This window comes from Mustela nigripes, chromosome 2 (genome assembly GCF_022355385.1).
Source record: "Mustela nigripes isolate SB6536 chromosome 2, MUSNIG.SB6536, whole genome shotgun sequence".
NCBI lineage: Eukaryota > Metazoa > Chordata > Mammalia > Carnivora > Mustelidae > Mustela > Mustela nigripes.
In genome coordinates, this window is record NC_081558.1 from 87,250,650 (window position 1) to 87,275,921 (window position 25,272).

Below are 25,272 nucleotides of genomic sequence, written 5' to 3' on the forward strand. Positions count from 1 at the left end.
TGGTTTTTAAAAAAAATTACTGACACTGGGAGAAAGGTGGTTTTGTGGTCAGGTGTTATCTACAAACTCTTACACATTGTTTTCTTAATTAAAGGACATCTATAAATGTTTAATAAACCAAGATTTATGTAAATTTCTTAGACTATTATACACTTCTCAAACTTTCTGATGATCATTTCACAGAACCACTAGTGTTCTGGTCATTTTGGTACCTGTTTAGGAACAGTAGCTGACTAAATAGAAAGTAAGTTGAATGAATTCAGAAGAATTTAAATTTTAAAAAATTTTAGGTAAATATATAAAGTCAATTCAAATCTATAATTATATTGTATTATTAACCTGCTGTATAAGAATACAGATTCCTTAATATCTATTCTCTTAAAAGTCACCACTAAGTTATCAAATTCAGTGTTTACTTATAACTTTAATTTATTAAAAACATTTTATAAATATGATTTATATTCACTTTAGGATTTAAAAATACATGAACCGAATAGAAAAAAAAAGGTTTAAAAATTACTCAATCTTTCTCACCAAAGATTCATAAATTGTGGAGTCCTTTTTTATCAGTCTGTTACCTTTGAGTTTTGAAATATTTACTGTTACTTTTTCTTCTGATTATCCTACTGTAAAATAATCTAGAAAAACAAGAATGGAAAAATCTTGCTAGAGTAATCTAGTATTTATTCTTGATTTTTCTCCAAACTTACTGAATTCAGCAAGTACTTACTGAGTACCTACTGGGTGCCAGACACTGCACTATGCACTGGAGCATAATTAAAACAGACATGTTCTATGTCCTTATGAAACATAATCCAGTGTGGAGGACTGGCACTAAGTAATCTTATATAAAACATATAAAATTCCAATTGTCACCAGTGCTATGACTAAATTAAAGGAGTTTGCATGGCATCGTATTTTACTGTTTGATTATATTGTAAGCATTTTCCCATATTATTCAATTTCTCAAAAACTTGATTGTTCATGGCAGTATAGTATTATTCTTATAATGTTTTGTTGTACGAGCACGAAAATCACGATTTATCTTAATTTATTATACAAAGATTAGAACGACAGGTTTATATCCCTACTTGGATATAACCATTGAAGAATGTATTATTCTAATACATTCACACTTTCACAATTACAATATTGTAATTTTACAATTACAATTGTAATATCCTGTATATACAATTGTATTGTAAATACGATTACAATACATATTGTAATATTACAATATTGATGACTACCTTTTATATATAAATCTTTGACTACATCTACGAACATTTTTTTGAATTGGTCTCCTGAAGTGAAATTACTGGTCAAAGGGATAAACTTTTTGTTCGCTTGTTGGTTTAAACATTTTTTCTTTCATTTCTTGTATTTATAGATAAGTAGAAAAAATGATGTAAAAAATGATGTATTTATCGATAAATAGAAAAAATGACACATCAGATATCTATAGTGGTTGTCTCCAGATAGCCAAACTGGGCGATTTTAACTTTTTAAAATATTTCAAAACTTTTGCAATGAGCATGTTCTATTTATTAGAAAAAAATCAGAGTTGATATTACATACCAATTGTATAAAAAGAACATAAGGGAAAAGTAAAGAACAAAAGGGAAAAGTATTTGAAATGTACAAACTTTGTAATATAATTTAGAATTTAACAAGATAATTATTTTTCTAAGTTAATCCTTATTATATAACAATATAACAAGCACTACTAAATGCTTTATATATATATTTTAAAGATTTAATTTATTTATTTAACAGAGATCACAAGTAGACCGGGGGGTGGGGAGAGGGAAGCGGTATCCCTGCTGAGCAGAGAGCCCAATGTGGGGCTCACCCAGGACCCTGAGATCATGACTTGAGCTGAAGGCAGAGGCTTTAATCCACTGAGCTACCCAGGCGCCCCTAACTGCTTTAAATTTTATTAATTTAATAGCAGTAACACTATGAAGTAGATTGTATTCTTATTTTAAAATCTGAGACAGATTTAGTAACTTGCTCAGCATCATACAGCTTACAAAACTGGACAGTTTAGCTCTAGAATCTGTGCCCTTAGTATCGATCAATGCTATAGAGCTCCTCTGATATAAAAATTTCTTAGACTCTAATCAGTGACTAGCATCACATCATTGCCTGGGTGAAAATAATTAGGTTGACAAGTCACTGGCTAGATGTCTAATTTTTGCTCATCTAAGAATAGCAAAACACTAGAAAATGGGAAAGCAGCTCTCTTGTTCTTTACAGAGCCTTTTATACAATTGTTATGTAATAAATATCAACTCTGAATTTTTTCTAATAAATAGAACATGTTCATTGCAAAAGTTTTGAAATATTTTAAAAAGTTAAATCACCCAGTTTTGCTCTCTAGAGACAACCACTATAAATATCTGATGTGTACCTTTACATCATTTTTTTCTATTTACCTATAAACATAAGAAATGAAAGAAAAATATACATATAACATCCAAATTTTCTATTTTTAGATTTACTATATTGAAAGCATTTCCCCTACATCTTTCAAAGATGTTTTTATTGGTAGCATACACACTTACTATAATAATATAGATGTGCCATTATTTATTCATTCTCATACTGTTGCCTATTTAGTTTGTTTCATTCATTCATTTCATTCACTGATGAATGCCCTTATTCATCTTTAGTCAAATTTTTATTTCCTTAGAATTAGTAGATGCTGGGAGTCATGAACCAAGTAACATTTTTAAGGCTTTTTTTTTTTTTTCCCCCAAAGACTTTATTTATTTGACAGACAGAGATCACAAGTAGGCAGAGAGGCAGGCAGAGAGAGAGGGAGAAGCATGCTCCATGCTGAGCAGAGAGCCAGATGCTGGGCTGGATCCTAGGACCCTGGGATCATGACCTGAGCCGAAGATAGAGGCTTAACCCACTGAGTCTCCCAGGCACCCCCATTTTTAAGGCTCTTAACACAAGCTGCCACTGTCCTGGAAAGCTGTGCTAACCAACATTTTTCATAATTAACCCTTTCCTGAACTGGACTTTTTAAAAGTAAATAATGATACCGTTATCATTCTATTCCACTTTTCCATTCAGTTCTTTCTTTACTGACTTTGCTGTTGTGATTCAAACACTGATTCAACAAATATTTACTTTGTGTCAGGTACTGTGCTAGTGTAATGGTAGGCAAAAGAAGATCCGCATGTGCCCATTACCAAGCAAATGACCACACAGATACTCTTGCTATGCTGCCTTACGTTTTTCCCATAGCTGTACCTCTCTTCCAAACTCTTTTATTATAAATTTTGATTTCACGGCTATGAGCTAAATTGGATTTCAGAGTATGGAAAACTACTGAAAAATTAGAATCATCTTGGAAGTAAAAAGTACAATAGTGCTTACTTACCAGAAAGGCATTGGATAGGCAAAACGTTCCCTCAGATCAATACTCATGAAAGGAACATATTCTATACCATTTATTTTTGATGTTGTCCTATAAAATACAAGGAAAAAACCCTAAAGTAAATATTTAAGTTTACCTTAACTACCAATCTTATCTGAAATTTATATGACAAAGTATGGCACTATAATAACATTGACAATCTCATGTTGTTGATATCTTTATTTGAATAAAAGTTTCACAAAATTAGTTGAATACCAAAAAATAAACAACTCAATTCAATTCAGTAAAACAGTCTCAAGGCTTACGTCCTTTACAACTAAACTATGGTCTCAAGATAAGCCTATACTATAGGTATTGGAAGTATCCTTGACACCAAGACACAAAATGAATTCTATCCTAAGCTCAAAGGGAGAAAGCAATTGCTTTAGTTACTTTGGGATTTAAAAAAACATGACAATTACAATTCTGGAAAATATGTTCTTCCTATTTTCTGGTTATGAAAATGAGGAATGTGTATTGCAAGAAGGAAGCTATAGCTATATGACAAATTAAAGAAATGTGGCTTATAGTAGCTTTGCATGTTTTACATGTATGTTCAGTAGTATGTATCAACTATTTCCTTCTCCTACTTCTTTCCCTCATTTTATTTAGAAGTAGTTACAGGGTAGTTTCACAACTTAGCCTTTAGGTAACAATATTCAGTGAGACTGTGACTGACTTTGAGAACTAATTAATACAGAGAGCAACAGATACAATAACTGTGTATCCTCATTTTTGAGAGGATGAGAACTTTTCACCCGTATAAAGGATAGCCGAAATCTGTTAAGTAGAAATATTATTGTTTCATTGCAGCATGAAATTCAAATGTGTGTAGAAAGGAGCACATGGATGCTAAGTAGCCTCAGTGTTAGACTGGTACTGTCTCTCAGCTCTAAAATCTATTCGTCTTTGCCTTGCTGTGTGTTGGGGGGGTTCATATGCAATTTTTCCAGGCAAAATGAGACACATTAGAAGAATTAAAATCTTCAGTAGGAAAAAAAAAAATGCCTTCAGGTGACTGCTACAAACGAAGAATCCCTTTCAACACAATTTTAGGATATTAAAAGTGAGAAACTACATGACTTGCACAGCACTAAGCAGCTTGATCTCCTCCAACTGAAGAGCAGCCACACTGGCTCAGAGATACATCCCATCTACACTGGCTCAGAATGCAATCAAGAGGATTTCCTCATCTTTGTTGTTTGCATTTATAATATACCCTGAGGCTGCTTCTAGACCCTGAGTTAGCAAATTTTTTTAATAAAGGACCAGATAGTACATTGCTTTGGTTTTGTAATGAGGTCTTTGTCACATATTCTTCTGTTTTGTGTTTGTTTTCTTTTTTTATAATCCTTTAAAGAAATGTAAAAACTAGTCAAAACTTCAAGCTTCCCTTTGCTGACCCAGGCCTACACTATTTCAAGGTTAAGTTTTCTCCCCGTCAGGGCTCTGGTTACCAGCTACAGAGATGATAAGTGGTCCACCATAGCTCCGTTCTGCTGTTTGACCTTTAGTGTTCAATTTTGAAGTATGCCAGAATTTTTAGGAAAACACATGTCTGGTAGAAATGCTAATATTAAAATATACTATAACACATTTTAACTATTTCACATTAAGGCTATGTGACAATATAATTTTTAATTTCATAATAAAAGCACAACACACTATATAACAAAGATATGATTACAACTCAGCAAACCTAATGAAAATAAAATTACTTGCACTATGTTAACAAAATTATTCATTACAATGAATCATAAAATTATTTACCTGAGAACTTCTATTTCTTCTGCTGTATATCTCTGTCCCTGTGCATCACATGACTGTGGACTTATAAAGGGTTGAGGTCTTTCCAGGAAAGGACTAGTCCCTAGAGGAAAATGTGCTCTTGTTGGAGGTGGCTTTGGTTTGATATTTGTTGACTTGATTTTGCATAATGGTTTTGTTAAAGGCTCACTCAATGCTTCTGCTCTGTAACAGAAAGAGGTACAGAAAAACTGTTCTAGTTTTTCTTCTCACATTTAAGTTTTCCAGAAAATAAAACTTATTTCAAGAACCAGTCAAGCTCTCCTAATGTAAAATTAGTATAGAAGATTCATACATATCAATCAGCAGTTCACTTCTTAAGCTACTTCCAAAAATAAGTATTTCACAACTGATCTACAGCAATTGATAATATTGCTGCTAACATTAATTTAGCACAAACTGCATGTCAGAAACTATGCAAGGTAAGGGGATACAAGAAAGTATAAAATGCAATCTCTGCTCTTAAGGTGTTCACAGTTTTGAGGGGGAAAGAAAGACAACTGCATCTAAAGTGACAGATGCCAGAAGTACTGTATGTGAGTAACCATACAGGCAGATGGTATTAACTTAATGACGAAGAAAAGAGAGTCAGGGGAGGTTATTCTGAATCGATGCTTGAGCTGCAGAGAAGTTCATCTGGGGAGTAAGGGAGCATTCTAAGTAGAGAAGAGCATGTGCACAAGTATGAAACAGCATAGCGAGTTAAGATAACTTCAAAAAAAAAAAAAGGATGAAGAAGGCCCTATGAAAAGTACAAACAAGAGGCAGAAGGAGAGGGGACCAGGGGAAAAAGTTGATCATGGAATGTCTCACATGATATTCAAGGGGATTTTGGCTTTGTTTTGTCAAAGGTTCAGTAAGCTAAAAAACAGAAGTTCTTAACTTGAGGTCCACATATGAACTCCAGGAATCTTGTGAACACTTTTGAAATTACATAAAATGCACCCAAAAGAAATTTTATGTACCTTTCTCCTAGAAAGACCACCCATAATTTTGAACAGACCCTCAGAGGAGCCAATGACTGACCCACCCCTCTGTGTTAAGTAAGGATGCACTCAGAGGCTACTGGATGGGTTATCCACATAGGTAATAAACATCACTTCTGAATCTGACTAGTGAATAAAGTGAAAATGGACATGATGACTATGTGTCAAGTGCCCATATCCTCATGAATCTGGAGAGACAAACTAAATGTTAGATGACAATGAAAAGGAAGGATGACTGTTAAACCTCAATTTTAAAAAAAAGGACTAGAGGTGCTACAGTTACCAGGCCAGACCCTCAAAAGGAGGTAATTTTATTAATTCACACTATAACTAAAAATGCAATTTCCATCTTTTTCCTTCACATGTAACACCCTTTAAGAGGTGTAATTCTCTTGTGCAAATCTGTTCATTCTCAAATACCTACTGAACACATACGGTATGTCTGGTACTCTGCTAGGTGGTTACAGCATTGACCAAAACAGACAAATTTCTCTGCACTCACAAAGTTTAAATGGATGGTTGGGGGTTCAAAGGGACACAGATATTAATAACAAACATGATAAACTGGTAACTTTCATATACCTTAGAAAGTGGTTAAGAGCTTTGGGAAAGAATATTATTAGAATGGATTAAGTAGAAGGAAACTAGTGGAGGAGATTCTATTTTAAATAAAATGTTGAGGGCAGGCTTTTTTGAAAAGTTGACAATTTGAGCAAAGAGTTGAAGGAGCTTCATACACTGTATAATTTAGGGTATGTGAATGGTTCAAGGCCAGCTCACTCTCAATTTCTCTACTTTTAATAGTAGCTCTGGAAGGCTTTCTGGAAGTTCTCCCCAGAAATCTGGTATTACACAACAGAAGGAAGTCTTCCACTTCAAATATAATCATTGCTTTACACATAGCAAAAACTAAATAAAACAGGTCTTGGCTGATCTGTTATTTCTTGAGTTTAAAATAGGGAACTAGAGAGGAATAAATTCACCCAGAGGAAGAAGGTAGACTTGCTCTAGATCTCAGCTTGGAGATGGAGGTTTGTCACTATTAACTCTATGACATATTTAGAGAAATCTGTCAAATTTAAGTAAACACAGTATACTGCTATCCATGGATAAGAACTTGACCAAAACTCACCTATCTAGTGCCTGTCGAGCCAACTGTTTCAGTTTATTTTGCAGAGTTTTATCAGCAGTTTCATAAGACTTAAGAGAAAGAGAGACAGACATTCTGAAGCATAATTCTTTTCTTTGCTTGATCCATATTTCTAACAAAAAACTTATAATGCAATGTATTTCTTCAAATAATGAGAGAATAAACAAAGATGACAATTTGTTTTCATCCTTAAAGGTATATTTAAAATAGTGTTGAACGGGCGCCTGGGTGGCTCAGTGGGTTAAGCCGCTGCCTTCGGCTCAGGTCATGATCTCAGGGTCCTGGGATCGAGTCCCGCATCGGGCTCTCTGCTCGGCAGGGAGTCCGCTTCCTCCTCTCTCTCTCTCTGCCTGCCTCTCTGCCTACTTGTGATCTCTGTCTGTCAAATAAATAAAATCTTTAAAAAAAATAAAAAAATAAAATAAAATAGTGTTGAAAACTTCTCATTGAGGTAAACCTGAAGACCACATCATGTGATAAATGAACTACAATTTTAAGAACATGGTGCCATGGAAAAGCTGAGCAGCAGGAAACTGAGGAGACCAGCACTTACCTCAAAAACTCAGGCCAGATGGTTGAACAAAAAGGTAGTCCTCTGACAATACTGAGAACAACACTATCATTCCACCTCACATTCCTGTCAAATGCACTGCTCTTATGCACTAGATGACCCTAAACTTAGCTGTTCCAACCAGGGTCCTCAGGAAGCAGTAAAAGCCACTCAGCACATAGATTTCACATTGCAAATGAATAAAGCTCTTCCAAACCACTACCTTGCCCCCCCCACTACCTTACTTTTTTAAATGTAAGAAATTTTTTAAAAAGGGGAAGGTTTATTCTAAATTCATAGATTTGTAATGAATTCCTCCTGTGATAATTTTAGGTATACAGGTTTAAATAGGTTAAAAAAAAAATACCTATAATTTAAAAAAACACTGCCTAATGACTCAATATTACTACTGTTAATTTTTTAAGGGATTAAAATCCATCATTAGTTTTCTATTCTTCATCATCTTTTAATGAAGAGTAACTTATATTTATGATACAATAATTATTTTTCTTTAAGGAATTGAATAAAATTCACTAGTAAGAGAAATTTCTTGGCATAATTCCACCAAATTTAACTATTAGCTATACATACGGTTTTCAGACAGAGATCTACGGCTTCAGTATACAATTCTATAGCATCTTCAACATTCCCTTTTTCATCTTCATCAAAAGCTTGCGTAACAAGGAAATGAGCACGTTCTAAGTCCAACTGATGTTTTGATTTCAAAGGATCAGCACTCTTTGACTGAACTAGGATGGAAGAAAGCCATACAGATATTACCTATATATGTATTTTTATACCCAGGAAACAAGACACCATTTTAATACATTCAAGACACTCTTTATAAAAACTTCATAATCCTTAAAAAATGACTCTCTCCTTTCTATCTGAATTTTAAGGCCTAAAAAAAGTCCCCACTTGTTCAACTCATCACACAAGGCACAGAAGAGACCAAAATACCAAAAATGTATTATTAATTTTTAAAAAAATTAAAACATTTCCCCTGAATTTCTCTCCTTACCAGCACTTTCTTCATTTAAAAAAATAGAACACCAGTCCTCCTCCCCAAAAACTCCACTCCCAAAAACAAAACAAAAAAAAACTTAAAAAATCTTAAGCCTAAAGAAACTCAATTATGTTTTAAGGTAATTAAAAATTTTTTTCAGTACAGACAATTGTGTAATATAATATTCTAGGCCCTAATGATAAAGTTCCTGTTGTTTCCTATTCATCTGAGTCTAGATTAAATAACCAAATATATTTACTGTGATTATTTGAAATAAGTATTTGTTTTCAATATAAAGGTATATATCAACAAGGAACCTGTATCAAGAATATACAAAGATCTCGAATGGATAAAAAAGATGTAGTATATATATACAATGGAATACTAGGCAGCCATCAAAAGAAATGAAATCTTGCCATTTGTGACAACATGGATGGAACTAGAGGGTATTATGCTTAGCGAAATAAGTCAATCGGATAAAGACAACTATCATATGATCTCCCTGATATGAGGAAGTGGAGATGCAATGTGGAGGGTTTGGGGGATAGGAAAAGAATAAATGAAACAAGACGGGATCGGGAGGGAGACAAACCATAAGAGACTCTTAATCTCGAAAAACAAACTGAGGGTTGCTGGGGGGAGGGGGGTTGGGAGAGGGTGGTGGGGTTATGGACATTGGGGGGTGTGTGTGTGCTGTAGTGAGTGCTATGAAGTGTGTAAACCTGGCGATTCACAGACCTGTACCCCGAGGCTAAAAATACATTATGTTTATAAAAATATATATATATATGTATGTATGTATGTGTGTGTATATATATATATATATATATAAAAAGATCTCTTACAACTGAACAATAAATAGACAATTCCAGTTTTGAAAATGAATGTGGTGAATAATCATATCAACTTGTGTCAACTTTACTAGGTACCCAGATACTTAGCCAGCCATGATTTCTAGGTATGTCTAAGAGAGTGATTCTGGGGGTGCCTGGGTGCCTCTGCCTTCGACTCAGGTCATGATCCCAGGGTCCTGGGATCGAGCCCCGCATTGGGCTCTCTGCTCAGCAGGGAGCCTGCTTCCCCCTCTCTCTCTGCCTACTTGTGATCTCTGTCTGTCAAATAAATAAATAAAATCTTAAGAAAAAAAAAAAAGAGAGTGAGTGATTTTGAATGAAATTAACCTTTGAAGTGGTAGTAAAAGCAGTCTGTCCTCCCTTATGTGGATGGGCATCATCTAATACACTGAGGGATGAACAGAGCAAAAAAAACAGAGGAAGGAAAAATTTGCCCTCTCTGCCAGACTGCCTTTTTTTTTTTTTTTTTTTTGGTCTTTTCCTCCCCTTGGCACTGGGTCTTATACTATCAACTACCGTGCTTCTCAGGCCTTTGGACTTGGACTAAATAAACTATATCACTGGCTTTCTTGGGTCGTTCCTATATGCAGACTGCAGAGTTTGGGACTTCTTAGCCTCCATGATGAGGTTCCATTATAAGCCAATTCCTTATATAAAATCTCTTTATATATATCCTACTGGTTCTTTTTCTCTAGAGAACCCTGACTTACATAATGGGCAAAGGGTCTATAAACCATTTTTGCGAAGAAGATATTCATATGGCCAATTGGCCCATGAGAAGATGCTCAACTACATTAGCCATCAGGGAAATGCATTTCAAAACCCAAGATGTCATCTTTAGACCCACTTGGGTGGCTAAAATGACAAAAGACAGGAAATAACAAAGATTGGTAAGGACATAAAGGAAATGAAACCTCCATATATTGTCGATGGAAATGTAAAATGGTGTTGCCACTTTGGAAAACAGTTCATGGTTTCTCAAAAAATTACACAACAACCTATACATATGACCCAGTGATTTCACTCCTGGGAATGTATCAAAGAGAACTAAAAACACATGTCCACAAAAAAATATATACAAATGTTAAAACAGTATTATTCATAACAGCCAAAAGGTGGAAACAAGCCAATGTCCATCAACAGATGAATGGACAAACAACATATGGTATGATGGCATTATTATTCAACCAGAGAAAGGAATGAAGTATTGATACCTACTACAACATGGATAAATCTTGAAAATATGGTGTTACATGAAAAAAGCAAACACGAAAGGCCACGAATTAGATGATTCTATTTACATGAAATGTCCGGAATAGGCAACTCCAGGGAGACAGAAAATAGGTTAGTGGCTGTTAAGACGATAGAGGGTGGGAGGAATGGGGAATGACTGCTAATGGATAAGAGGTTTCTTTTGGACAACAAAAATGTTCTAAAATTAGACACTGGTGATGGTAGCACAACTGTGAAAATATACTAAAAACCACTGAATTCTACACTCTAAAAAGGTGAATTTTATGGTACATGAATTATATCTCAATAAAGCTGCTATTAAAAAAAAAACAACTTGACATTTTGTGTCTTAAAGATATGGCGGTGATCTTCTAGAACTTTAACTCTCAGAAACACCTCTCTGAAGTTTATGTGCTAATCCCATTTACAAAATGAAGACACAAAATCTCAAGAACATTAAAATATCTAGCCCAGGGTTTCTCTGCCTCATACTACTGACATGTTGTATGAGGTTAGCTGCATAATTCTTTGCTGTAGACTGGCCTGTGCACTGGAGGATTTTTAGTAAGATCCCTGGCCTCACCCAAATGGATTCCATTGTCTACTTCCTACTTCTCCCTTTAAACCAAAAATCTCTCAAGGTGCAAAACTTTTCTCAGTTGAGAATGACTGATGTAGACTAAGGTTTTGTAGCTATAAGCTACAATTTAGATCTTTTAATTCTAAATCTTGAGCTCTTTATACAACACTGGTGCACTTCAAACTGTGTTACCCTTCCCCACCCAGAAATCAACTTAATTCTCAAGAGTCTATCCGCAAAGTTTGTTTTGAACATTGTCTGAAATGCTAATTAAAGAAACCATTTAATTATCTACAAATTATACCCTATAGGTTGAACACAGCAGGTCAAAAAGCTGGCAATACAATTAAGGCATGCTATGCTTTAAAAATCTTTCCTGAACTTTATTTCTGTTTCACTGACAAGTCTTTGTTCCTCAAGCGATTAGAGCTGTCACATTCTGTGCCTAAATATCACCTCTATAAATATCTTATTTATAAGTGTATTCGGCTGGGAAAATGGAGTTACTTTGAATTACATGGTATTCTGGATACCTGAATCAATACAACTTTCTATCATTTGAGGCCCTGCTACAAAGGCAGTTCACTTTTCAATACACCCAATTTCTGGGCACTGTCTTAAACTAAACTACCTCATCCTTAAAGGCATTGTCCTAACAAGAAATCCAGTGATGGAATCTACTTTTTCCTAACGATGTGCTTATAACTGCTCTTATCTACTCAGAAGGAGTGGTGAAAGTAGCACAAAGTCCACCAGGCAATGTTGAATGAAGAGCTCTCTAAGCTGCTTGTGGATTTATTATACAGCCACAGAAAAAAAAGGGTTAAAAAGAACTCTTAGAAAAACGCATTTCTAAAACAAAATGTCAGTAGGTAATGATTTTTTTCTTTTCTACCCATGTCAATAGCAAATTTTGACCGTAGCCACATACCTCTAACAAAACTGATCACTAAGCCTGTGTACTTGTTTCACAACATTTACCATGCTGTTTACCAAAATAAATACAAGTTGTTCCAGGTCTCTACTTACACAATGCTTTCCAAGATACAGTTTAAAAAAAGAATTTAGCTAAGGTCTTGAGGTTGAGGATACTGATATAGAAGAGACCATGAACATACTGCTGAAGTCATTAACACTAAAGAGAAGTTAAAGACAACTGCTGAACAACGTGGGGGCTTAGAGGCACTGATGAAAATCTGCCTATAACTTCTGACTCCCCCAAAACTTAACTACTAATAGGCTACTACTGACTGGAAGCCTTACCAATAACACAAGTTGATGAACACATATTTTCTATATTATATACCGTATTCTTATGATAGAGTAAGCTAGACGAAAGAAAATATCAAGAAAATCATAAAGAAAGAATACAGTTACATTACTGTAAAAAATCTGGTGCCTAGGTGGTTCAGTCGGTTAAGTGGGTGCCTTCAGCTCCCATCACGATTCTGGGGTCCTGGGATGGAGCTCAATGATGGTGGGCTCCCTGCCCAGCCGGGAGTCTCTTTGTCCTTCTTCCTCTGCCCCTTCACATCCTTGTGTTCTCTCCCTCTCTCAAATAATAATAAATAAAATCTTTAAAAAAAAAATCTCCATTTAAGTAGACCTGCACAGGTCAAATCCCTGTTGTTCAGGGTTAGCTGTAGTCATTCAATCTTAGTATCAGGGAACAGCATATGAAAGATATTTAAAAAGTAGACTTTAACAGAGTCCTAACCCTGACTCTGACAATGATACAGTTTTAATGTATATAATTCACTATCTCTGCACCCCTGGGAAATTAGGAGATTAGACTATATTACTCATATGTATCACTTCTTTCCATACTATGGCTTTTAAAGACATGATTACCAAAAAAGGAATGAGCAGCAAGAGTGAAGACTGACATCCAAAGATGAAAATGAAAAAGAAAGAGAAACAGAAGGGACTAATACAAACACCATATGTCAACTATATTTCAATAATAAAAATTAAAAAAAAAGAGAGAGAAACATGGGGGAAAGGAAGTGATGAGAGGAAGACAAAAAAAAAAAAAAAAAAAAAAGACAAGTTTAGTACTCCTTTACTAACCTGCTGAATGCAAAGCCTGAACTCTTTCCAGATACTCATTTATTTTTTCTTGAATATGTTCTAGGCTTGATCCTGCCATTTCAGCATAAATTAAGGCTTGTGCAGCTTCCTAAAAAAAACAAAAACAAAAACAAAAGGAATCTAATAGATAAATTTCAATTTGAATTTTCTCTACCACTTTCTAACTCACTATTGCTATCTATAAATTACAAAATAAGAACGTCTCTAAGACAGTACTGAGTGGGTTATATAACCCTCCAACAGCTTTTCTTCAGTTCTCAATATTCTCAATTTTCTCATACTGTAGAAAATGTACAAACTCAAATACAAGAGATTTTCTTAGAATAGCTTTAGCTCACATGAAATTTCCTGCTTTCCCTTTTCTTTATGCAATAGGTCAGACTTAGAATCATATAACTTGAAAATATGAATTGAACCTGAAAAGCATTAAGAACAGGTATATAACAAAAATACTTGTTACTATTGGTTAATAATAATAAAGAGTCAATTAGTGATAACATTAAATAAAATTAAATTAAATGCCAAAGGAAGATTATATGAAATTATAAAGGTTAGGGTGCCTGGCTGGCTCAGTTAGTACAGTATGTGACTCTTGATCGCAAGATTGTTAAGTCTGAGGCTCATGTTGAGTGTAGAGACTAAAAATAAAGTAAAAAAAATTGTAAAGGTTAAATATCTCACAGCGAGAAGAAAATCTTTTTCTCCACAGAAAATATTTCCAAAGGGTGACACACTTTAAAGCAGATTTCAGTTGTATGAAATCAACTTATTTTAATTAAGAAAACCTGAATTCATCGTCCAGTTTTTCTAATACTCCCACAGCCAGTTAGGCTGTGGCTAGTGAGGAAAGCCTCACTCTCCCCATCACCATTCCAGAATAACAGCTTATCAAGTTGCAGCGAGAAGGACCAAAGAGATTTCTCCAAAGTAACACCACCTTCTCAGCAATAACCTAAGCATGAATACTTCACAGAGGCTGATACCTAATTGTCTGGATCCAAAGAAGCCAGCCATCTGCTGGATATCCAACCTTTTTTAATCCAGTTGTTAGATCAGGAGTTGTTTCACGAACTTAACAAAATCAGTAAAGAGTCTGATATTGAATGAAATTAAATGAAAAGAAAATTCACTGAAAGGCTGTGGGAGTAGGAAAGATGATATTCTCAGATTCTGTAACTCAGACATTTCATGGGAGGAAAATATAACTTTACACGTAAACATTAAATATTTTATCTTAAAAAATACTTTATCTTATGTACTATTATTATCTAAATACTGATTGTGTTGTGTGTGTATTTTTCACACCTCCATTTACATCTTGCATGTAAATACGGACATTCAAATAATTATCTTGCTTTAAAGAAATAAAGCCAACTAAAAAAATTGTTGATATCAGTTTTATTTTACTCATTTAATTTATATTTGAAAATGGCAATTAAGGAATCCCTCATAGAACAGTAATGAAGACCAAAAATGCTAAAGATGTGGTAAAGTTTATATAAACAGTTCCTAGAAACACAACCACTTTTCTGACTTTCTCAAGAATAAAAAAAAATCTTCCTAATGACATGCATGCAATCGCAGAGCACAACAAGAGGCACTGCCTAGTATTTTCTTTTGCTTTACACAAAGATATTTTATATGGCACTATTTTAACCTATGAATATTTGTCAGTTATTTCACAAAACTCAATCACATAGAATTTTAAAATACTACCTTCATGAAACCTTCCTCAAAAAGTCCAAAAGAAATGATTCTGAAACACCCAAAAGTCTCTAAATATAGATTATAAAATGAAGGCAACATAATCATCTGAGAAAAACAAATCATACATTACCGACAGCATATACGTTTATGTAAACAACAACAACAAAACACTCCACTCTGCTATTATCAAAGCCGGACTTTCCTTCTTTAAAAAGAAAAAAAAAGGAGGTGGGGGTAAAATATCACGAGGATACAGCTACCTCCACCAGGAAGCAACGGACATAGTTCCAGCTGGAGGGGTTTATTTGCAAATCCGCAGGACTGGCGAGCAGAGAGGACTGTGGAAGATCATATTTTTTAATAATTCCGCCCCCAATATCTTAGTCAAAAGAAACAGCCAAGAAATGTGAAAAGCATTAGTTATAAATATATTAATCAGATCAGTACCTACGATGCTGAAAAATCAGAATGAGCCCGATGCCCATTAATGTGTAAATAAATTATAGTGCATTCACGTAATGGAAGTACTGCGCATCTATTTGCAACTTCAGTGAGTTTTTAAAAGCTCAAATACAAAGAAAAGTTAAAAATCGTATAAACGGGGGATGCCTGAGTGGCTCAGTCGGTTAAGCGGCTGCCGTCGGCTCAGGTCATGATCGGGCTCCTTGCTCTGCAGGGAGCCTGCTTCCTCCCTATGCCTCCTCCTGCCACTCTGCCTGCCTGTACTCTCTCTAGCTCTCTGACAAATAAATAAAATCTTTTAAAAAATCGTATAAACGGTACAATCCAAGCTTGACTTACGTAAAGAAAAGTTGAATCACTATGCTGTTCCCTCGAAACTAATGTACTATTCTGTGTCAACTATGCTCAAATTTTTTCAAAGCTGCGTATGTAAATACGCGTAGAAAAACAAGCACCGCTGTATTAAATTCCAAGAGACGTGTTATTTTTTTCCTAAACCTTCTTTTCTTCAGCGAACGTGCATTTTTTTAGTGTGTATCAGAACCACTTCCTACTAGCCATAAATCAGAGCCAAGTGACCGCGAGAATTAGCCACTAACTACCCATACCTAACGACTGCTGTCCTAAGTAGCTCAGCGGTGGACATTTGCCATTCGAGACTGTAACCAGAGAAGTGGTGGCTCCCAAGCCGCGACCAAACCTCCCCACCGCCGCAGGAGCCGGGTCGCCTCTCCCCTGAAGAGGAGAGCAGCAGAGCAGGAAGGAAGAAAAGCAAAGCCCAGCAGGCCTGGCCGCCGCCGCACCTGGACCCGCCCCCTGGCCTCTCCGACAGCGCAGCAGTCCTCCGCCCTACCTTGTAGTAAAACACCGCCTCGGAGTAGCGACCTTCTTGGTCGCGCTGCACCGCCAGCCGGGCGAACTGCACAGCGTCCCGCTCCAGCGCCGTAGCGTCCATGGCGTCGAGTGCCCGCACCGGCGGAGAGAAGGAAGGCAGGCCTGACGCACGAAGGCTCTTCACCGACCGCGGCACCGCCGGGAGGCGGATCCGAGAACGCCGCGAAAAGAGCAGCAAAGTTTATTTTCGGTGGCTGAGGGAAGGAAGCGGGCCTTCCCGGCCTGGGCCCGCCGCAGCGCAGCGCCTCCACAGCGCCGCTCCGGCTCCTGGCCTGTGGGGCCGCCCCCCATCCCGGCAACCGCATTCCCCCGCCCCGCCCCGCCCACCGGCTCCACTGCGCAGTCGCGGCCTGCTCTTCGGGTGTTTCTCGGGAGACGGGGCGGCAAAGGCGGGCTGGTGGGAGTACGAGAGTGATGGGAGGGGCCTGGCCTGCCGGGTGCCGGCGCGCATGATCGCCATGACTCCCGGGATTGGGTAGGCGAGAGCAGAGTCAAGTCCGAGCAGCCGACCTCTCCGCGGTTTGCGCGGACGTGGCAAAGCCGTCGGCAGGGACTGTGACTCCCAACACCTGACGGAGGCGGCGCCTGCGCCTTGCGGAGCCGTTGTTTCTGTTGTGTTTAAAGGGCAGGTATAAAGCGCCGAGGAATAACACTTTTCATCTGGACTGACTTTGAGAAGTAGGGGCGTAAAATAAGGATGTAAGATTCTTTCACGATACCCTTAAATAACATTTATTTCCCACAAATTAGATCGTAACCTTATACACCTCTGCCCCCCAGTATATGGTATTAGTTAAATTGTCAGCAAACAAGGTAATATATTTTCACTTGTACTTATCCTTTGGTTAACTTAATGTTATTATAATTAACCATTTAATTAGGTGATTGTTTAATATCTGTTCCCCTTAAAACTCTGAATTCAGCAATAATAAAAATGAACTAGTGATAGGCTCCACAATATGGCTGAAAGTCAATTGAATCATGAGACCTCAAAGCAGAAAGACACAGAGTACATACTGCATAATTCTGTTTATAAGAAACACTGTTAAAGACAAATCTAACCAGTGATGTTAGAGATCAGATCAATGGTTGAGGAGGGATACAAGGGAAACTTTTGTGGTAAGAGATATGTTTTATGTCTTGGTGATGATGCCAAAATATATACATTTGTGGAAACCCATTAAATTCTACGTTTTTAAAAGATTTTTATTTATATTGAATTTTTAAAAGATTTTTATCCATGTTGTTGCAAATGGCAAGATTTCTTTTTTTCATGGCTGCGTAATATTCCTGTGTGTGTGTGTGTGTGTGTGTGTGTGTACCACATCTTCTTTATCCATTCATCTATTGATGGACATCTGGGCTCTTTCTAAAGTATGGCTATTGTGGACATTGCTGCTATAAACGTTGGGGAGCAGGTCCTCCTTTGCATCACTATTTTTGTATCCTTTGAGTAAATACCTAGTAGGGCAATTGCTGGGTCATAGGGTAGCTCTATTTTTAACTTTTTGAAGAAACTCCATACTGTTTTCCAGAGTGGCTGTATCAGCTTGCATTCCTAACAGCAGTGTAAATTGTTCCCCTTCTTCCACATCCTCACCAACATTTGTTGTTTCTCAACTTGTTAATTTTAGCCATTCTGACTGGAATGAGGTGGTATTTCATTGTCATTTCGATTGTATTTCTCTGATGCCAAGTGATGTTTTCATTTCATTTTCATTTTCATTTTGCGGAGTGATTTTTTTTCATGTGTCTGTTGGCCATTTGGATGTTTTCTTTACAGAAATGTCTGTTTATGTCTTCTGACCTTTTCTTTCTTCTTCTTTTTTTTTTTAACAGAGAGAGAGATTACAGGTAGGCAGAGAGGCAGGCTCCCTGCTGAGCAGAGAGCCCGATGTGGGGCTCGATCCCAGGACCCTGAGATCATGACCTGAGCCGAAGGCAGAGGCTTTAACCCACAGAGCCACCCAGGCGCCCCCTGACCATTTCTTGATTGGATATTTGTTCTTTGAGTGTTGAGGTTGATAAGTTCTTTATAGATTTTGGATATTAGCCTTTATCTAATATGTTATTGAAAATGTCTTCTCCCATTCTGTGGGTTGCCGTTTAGTTTTGTGGACTGTTTCCTTTGCTGTAGAAAAGCTTTTTATTTTGATGAATTTCCAATATTTCATCTTTATTTTTGTTTCTTTGCTTTTGGAGATGTGAGTAGCAAGAAATTGTTGTGGCCAAGGTCAGAGAGTTTGTGCCTGTGTTCTCCTCTAGGATTTTGATGGATTCCTGTCTCACATTGAGGTCTTTCATCAGTTTGGAGTCTATTTTTGTGTATGATATAGAGAAATGGTCCAGCTTCATTCTTCTGCATGTTTCTGTCCAATTTTCCCAATAGCACTTGTTGAAGAGACTATCTTTTTTCCATTGGATATTCTTTTCTGTTTTGTCAAAGATTAATTGACCATGGAGTTAAGGGTCCATTTCTGGGTTTTCCATTCTGTTCCATTGATCAATGTGTCTGTTTTTGTATCAATACCATACTGTCTTGATGATTACATCTTTGTAATAGAGCTTGAAGTCTAGAATTCTGATGCCACCAGTTTTTGTTTCCTTTTTCAACATTCCTTTTGCTATTCAGAGTCTTTTCTGGTTCCATTCAAATTTTAGGATTCTTTTTTCCAGCTCTGTGAAAAAAGTTGATAGTATTTTGATAGGGATTGCATTGAATGTGTAGATGCTCTAGGTAGCATAGACATTTTCACAGTATTTGTTCTTTCAGTCCATGAGCATGGAATGTTTTTTCCATTTCCTTGTGTTCTTCCTCAATTTCTTTCATGAGTGTTCTATAGTTTTCTGAGTGTAGATCCTTTGCCTCTTAGGTGGCTTTATTCCTAGGTATCTTATGGTTTTGGGTACAATTGTAAATGGGATTGACTTCTTACTTTCTCTTTCTTCTCTCGTTATTTGTGTATAGAAATGCAACTGATTTCTGTGCATTAATTTTATGTACTGTCACTTTGCTGAATTCCTGTATATGTTCTAGCAATTTGGGGGTGGAGTCTTTTGGGGTTTCCATCTAGAATATTATGTCTGCAAAAAGTGATAGTTTGACTTCTTTGCCAATTAGGATGCCTTTTACTTCTTTTTGTTATCTGATTGCTGAGGCTAGGATTTCTAGTACCATGTTGAACAGCAGTGGTGATGGTGGACATCCCTGCTGTGTTCTGAATGATATTGTTAGATCTTGTTGGGTATATCCTTTAATTATAGTGCCCTTTCTCATCTCTTATTACAGTTTTTGGTTATTTTGGTTTAAAATCTAATTTGTCTCATATAATAATTGGCACTTGAACTTTCTTTTGATGTCCATTAGCCTGGTAAATTATTTTCCACCCCCTCACTTTAAATCTGGAGTTGTCTTTGGGTCTAAAATGAATCTCTTGTAGATAGCACATCAATGGGTCTTGCTTTTTTAAATCCAATCTGATACTCTGTGTCTTTTGATTGGGTCATGTATCCCATTTATATTCAGAGTGAGTATTGAAAAATATGAATTTACTGCCATTTTATTGCCTGTAAAGTAACTATTACTGTATATTTTCTCTGTTCCTTTCTGGTCTGTGTTACTTTTGGGCTGTCTCTTTACTTAGAGGATCCCTTTTAATATTTCTTGTAGGACTAGTTTGGTGATTGCAAATTCTTTTAGTTTCTGTTTGTCCTGGAAGCTTTCTATCTCTCCTTCTATTTTTGATGACATTCTTGCAGAATAAAGTATGTGTGGCTGTGTATTTTTCTCATTTAATGCCCTGAATATATATCAGGCCAGTCCTTTCTGACCTGCCAGTCTCTGTGGATAGGTCTGCTGCCAATCTAATGTTTCTACCCCCTGTAAGTTACAGATCTCTTGTCCCAAGCTGCTTTCTTGATTTTCTCTGAGATTTGTAAGTTTCACTATTAAATATTGGGGTGTTGAACTATTTGTATTGATTTTGAGGGGATTTCTCTGTGCCTCCTGGATTTTGGTGCCTGTTTCCTTCCCCAGATTAGGGAAGTTCTCCACTATAATTTGCTCCAATGTACCTTCTGCCCCTCTCTCTTTCTTTTCTCTTCTTTTGTGATCTCATTTATTCTAATATTGTTCCACTTTATGGTTTCACTTATCTCTCGGATTCTCCTCTTGTGACCTAGTAGTTGTTTCTCTCTCTTTTTCTCCACTTCTTTATTCTCCATTGTTTGGTCTTCTATATCACTAATTCTCTCTTCTGCCTCATTTATCCTCACAGAGCCTCCAGTTTTGAATGCATCTCATTAGTAGCCTTTTTTATTTTGACTTGGTTAGATTTTAGTTTTTTTATTTCTCCAGAAAGTGATTCTCTAGTGTCTACTAAGCTTTTTTTCAAGCCTAGTATTTATTTTTATAATTGCTATTCTGAACTCTAGTTCTTTTTTTTTTTTTTTAAGATTTTATTTACTTATTTGTCAGAGAGAGAGAGAGAGCGCACAAGTAGGCAGAGTGGCAGGCAGAGGTGGAGAGAGAAGCAGGCTCCCTGCCGAGCAAGCTCAATGTGGGACTCGATCCCAGGACCCTGGGATCATGGCCTGAGCCTAAGGCAGTGGCTTAACTGACTGAGCCACCCAGGTGTCCCTGAACTCTAGTTCTTATATCTTACTTATGTCCATACCAGTTAGGTCCCTGGCAGTCAGCAGTGCCTCTTGTTTTCTTTTTTGAGTGAGTTTTTCTGTCTTGTCATTCTGTCCAGAGAAGAACAGATGAATGAGAGAACAAAATACTAAAATGGCAAAAATGACCCAAGAGAAATATACACAAACAAATCAGAAGAGACCCAAATCCAGGAGAAAAAAAAGAGAGAGAGGGAGAGAGAGACAATATAATCAGAGAGGTGAGCAGAATAGAGCAACATACTGGATTCTATTTGTATTTTGGTCTGTTCTAAACTAGATCCCAAAGTTATAAAGAAAGTGCCACTTTCCTAACAGCTCCTGGAGAAGAATGAGGCACAAACGAGTCAGCTGTGAGACAATGGGAGCAGGGGATGACAGCTGGAAGGACTGTCGCCCTGAATACCTCCTCAGTCCCGATTTATTAGATACAAGATAAAGGAGAAGAAAAAAAGTTTATACATTAGCCATATGTCTAGTAGGTAAACAGGAAGGAATGTGAGTCATATGTTTGTCACAAATCTTAGAGGTAAAGGAGGTAAACAAAAGGAGGAGTAAGGTGTGTCTTGTCCAACAGCATGGGATTTGTAGTTGTGCAAACACACTTACATGGATTACCTTAACAGGAGGCTTTCTCTGAGGTTGGGGAGACAACAAAAAAGGGAAGCCGTCGAGTTCTACCCTGAGCAGGCTGGTGGGGTAGTTCCCAGCTGCTTGGCTTCCATGAAGCGGGCAGTATCCCGTGCTGAGTGAGCTAGGCATCCACAGCTGCTCGACTTCAAGGGCATGTATCATTCCCTCCACCAGAGATTTGCTGCTAGTACCTGTTTTTTTCAAGGTCATCTTTAAGCATGCTTGGTGATCAGTACAACTCCTCATTAGTTAAACTTATATTTTGAACAGTATTTTATTCTGAAGGATAGTTACAGAAAGAAATATAGTATAAAAATAAAATTAAATACAATGAAAGGATTGAATATAACTCTAAAAATGGAAATTAAAAGACAAGAAAAAAAAAGAGAGAACCCCCCCCCCAATAACAACAAAAAGGAAGGGATATAAACAGGCAGGTGAATAGAACAGAGCAAGACAGTATCTCCTGAGTGTATTGGGGTCAGTTTGTTAGAAGAAACTATATGTCAAAATTGTAAAGGAAGAAAAGCTTACATATACAAAAATAAAATTAAATACATTGAAAGGAGTGAATGTAACTGTAAAGATGAAAATTAAAAGAGAATTTAACAAAATGAAACAAAAAACAAAGGAAGAAGAAAAAAATAACAAAAAAGAGAATATCATCAGACAGGTGAACATAACAGAGTCATATACTAGATTTTGTGAGTATTTTGGTCTGTTAGAAGAAACTGTATCCCCAAATTGTAAAGAAAAAAAACCTTTTATGTATGTGTGTGTGTGTGTGTGTGTGTGTGTGTGTGTGTATATATATAGCCAAAAATAAGATTACATGCAATGAAGGGATAGAATGTAACTGTAAAAATGAAAATTTAAAAAAATTTTTAAAAGAAGTTAATAAAATAAGAAATTTTTAAGTAAAGAAAAAAATTTTAAATTAAAGTTGCAATACTAAAGAATCATGGGGAAAAGCCATGAATTCTATGCGTTGCTTTTCCCTAGCTCTGGAGTTCTGCAGTTCTCATTACTTGGTTTTGGCTAGATGTTCTTGCTGATCTGGGGAAGGGGCCTATTGCCATGATTCTCAAATATCTTTGCTGGAGGTGGAATTGCAGGGCCCTTGCCAGGGACCTGAGGCTGAGTAATCTGCTCAGGTTTGTTCTCTGTGGCTTTTGTTTCCTGAAGGCTTTCCATGCAGCTGTAGAGGATGAGAATGAAAATCTGTCCTCCCAATCTCTGGCCCTGGATCCAAGAGGTTGGGGCCCCACTCCTCAGTGTGCCCTCAAAGAAAAGCAGTCAATCACTCCTGTCTCCCTGGTCTCTGGTCATACTCCATGCTCACCCAGCCTGTGACCAAGCATTTCTCTCTCTGGCCTATGGCTCTGCTTCAAGTCTCCAAACCCTGCAGTCTCTTGTGGCATGCCCCCGCTCCTCTCCTTCCAGGGGAGGAAGCGGGTATCTCCCCGGTTCTGCCACTTGACTGTGTTGCAGATCACATTTTAAGGTAAACCGAGCTGAGAGCCCCCTCCTTGGCTCTGTCTCTGCAGCTAGCTTCCCTGCTTTGATACCTGGGAACTCTGCCATACTTAGATCCCTCTGTCTTTCTGTGACCCCCGGGGTCCTGAGACCACAGTGTCCCAACAAGTGTTCCCCCCATCCCTGTTAGCCATCGGAGTGATATCCCTCTGTGGAGCAGACTTCTTCTTCTTCTTCTTTTCTTTTTTTTTTTTTTTTTAAGATTTTATTTATTTATTTGACAGAGAGAAGAGATCGCAGATAGGCAGAGAGAGAGAGAGTAGGAAGCAGGCTCGTTGCGGAGCAGAAAGCCAGATGCAGAGCTTGATCCCAGGACCCTGGGATCATGACCTGAGCTGAAGGCAGAGGCTTTAACTCACTGAGCCACCCAGGTGCCCCTGTGGAGCAGACTTCTAAAAGGGCCAATTTTGTGCTCCGCTGCTCCCTCACTTGCTAGTAGCCTGCTGACAGAGGTTCCCTCCCCCTGCGGTCTATCTTCCCATATATCACCTCAGATTTACTTCTCTGCCTGTCCTACCTTTCAGAAAGTGGTTGCTTTTCTCCTCCTAGAATTGCTGCTATTCTTTTCTATGATCTCTGATTGAGTTTGCAGGTGTTCAGAATGATTTGATGGCTATCTAGATGAATTCCTGGGACCAGAAGAAATTACAGTTTCTTACTCTTCTGCCATCTTGGACTCCTCTTCCCTATTCAGAAACTCTTGAGAGTTGGGTGGTGGAGCATCATGACAGGCCATCCCTGGGGACAGTCCATCAGGACATACAATCGCACATCCACCTGGGGCCAGGTCTGTGACACTCACCACAGTAGAATTTGTCCAATGTTAGAGACCCAAAGCTACTCCGTCAAAATGCCCTCATCCTGCACTAGGCCAGCCCACCCACACGGAAAGCTGGGACAGACCCAAAGACAGGGCGAGCTCCAGAAGGCTCTGGTCTGCACACAGGCCCCTGCTCAGGAAGCCCCAGGCTGTTGGTTGTTGAATTCCCCACCTCCCTTCCTATAAATGGCCTCACGGTCAAAGCAGTCAAATAAAGAAGCAGCAAAAGATTTGAAATTCAGGCTTGCAGAGGGCTTTTGGAATTAGCTTCTGGGAGGTTGTAGGCAGAAGAGAGAATGTTACCAGTAGTAGTAGTTTATTAGTCTGTGTCAAGCTGCTAGCCTTGTAGTGGTAATTTATTACATCAGTCAACAAATACTAAGAATTCTGTGACCAGACATTGTGGATTAGAACAGAGTGACCGGAACAGTTCACACTGTAGTGAACAGGGGCGCCTGGGTGGCTCAGTGGTTTAAAGCCTCTGCCTTTGGCTCAGGTCATGATCCCAGGGTCCTGGGATTGAGCCCTGCATCGGGCTCTCTGCTTAGCAGGGAGCCTGCTTCCTCCTCTCTGCCTAGTTCTTTACCTACTTGTGATCTCTGTCTGTCAAATAAATAAATAAAATCTTAAAAAAAAAAAAAGAATGTGCGTAAGCCAACGGTTCAGAGGGCATTTGATCATTGTTAAGGGAGAATAAGTCAGGGGCTGGGAGAGCCAGAGGGACAGCATCTTGTCAGCCTGGGGAGTCTCTCACCTGTTCCAGAGGAGGGCAGAGAAGAGCAAAGCACAGAGGGAGAGGGATGTTTCAGGCTTAGGGTGAGGCAGGAGTATGGAGCCCAGGGCGCAGGGGGCATTACCAC

General features: G+C 37.7%; 1 protein-coding gene across 2 annotated transcripts in view; it reads right to left on the minus strand.

The window, feature by feature from the left end:
* Positions 1–17,045, minus strand: part of CAPN7 (calpain 7) — a 42,294-nt gene extending 25,249 nt beyond the window's left edge. The window contains exons 1-6 of one of the 2 annotated variants that reach the window (XM_059390905.1): positions 16,709–17,045; positions 13,666–13,774; positions 8,514–8,671; positions 7,355–7,422; positions 5,201–5,401; positions 3,395–3,481 (exon numbers count right to left, since the gene is read on the minus strand). In XM_059390905.1, the coding sequence (XP_059246888.1) occupies positions 3,395–3,481; positions 5,201–5,401; positions 7,355–7,422; positions 8,514–8,671; positions 13,666–13,774; positions 16,709–16,810 (725 nt within the window). In that variant the 5' untranslated portion in view covers positions 16,811–17,045. The remainder of the gene's footprint in view (positions 1–3,394; positions 3,482–5,200; positions 5,402–7,354; positions 7,423–8,513; positions 8,672–13,665; positions 13,775–16,708) is intronic. The other variant, XM_059390904.1, reaches the window with a different exon arrangement.
* Between the last annotated feature and the right edge of the window lie 8,227 nt (positions 17,046–25,272).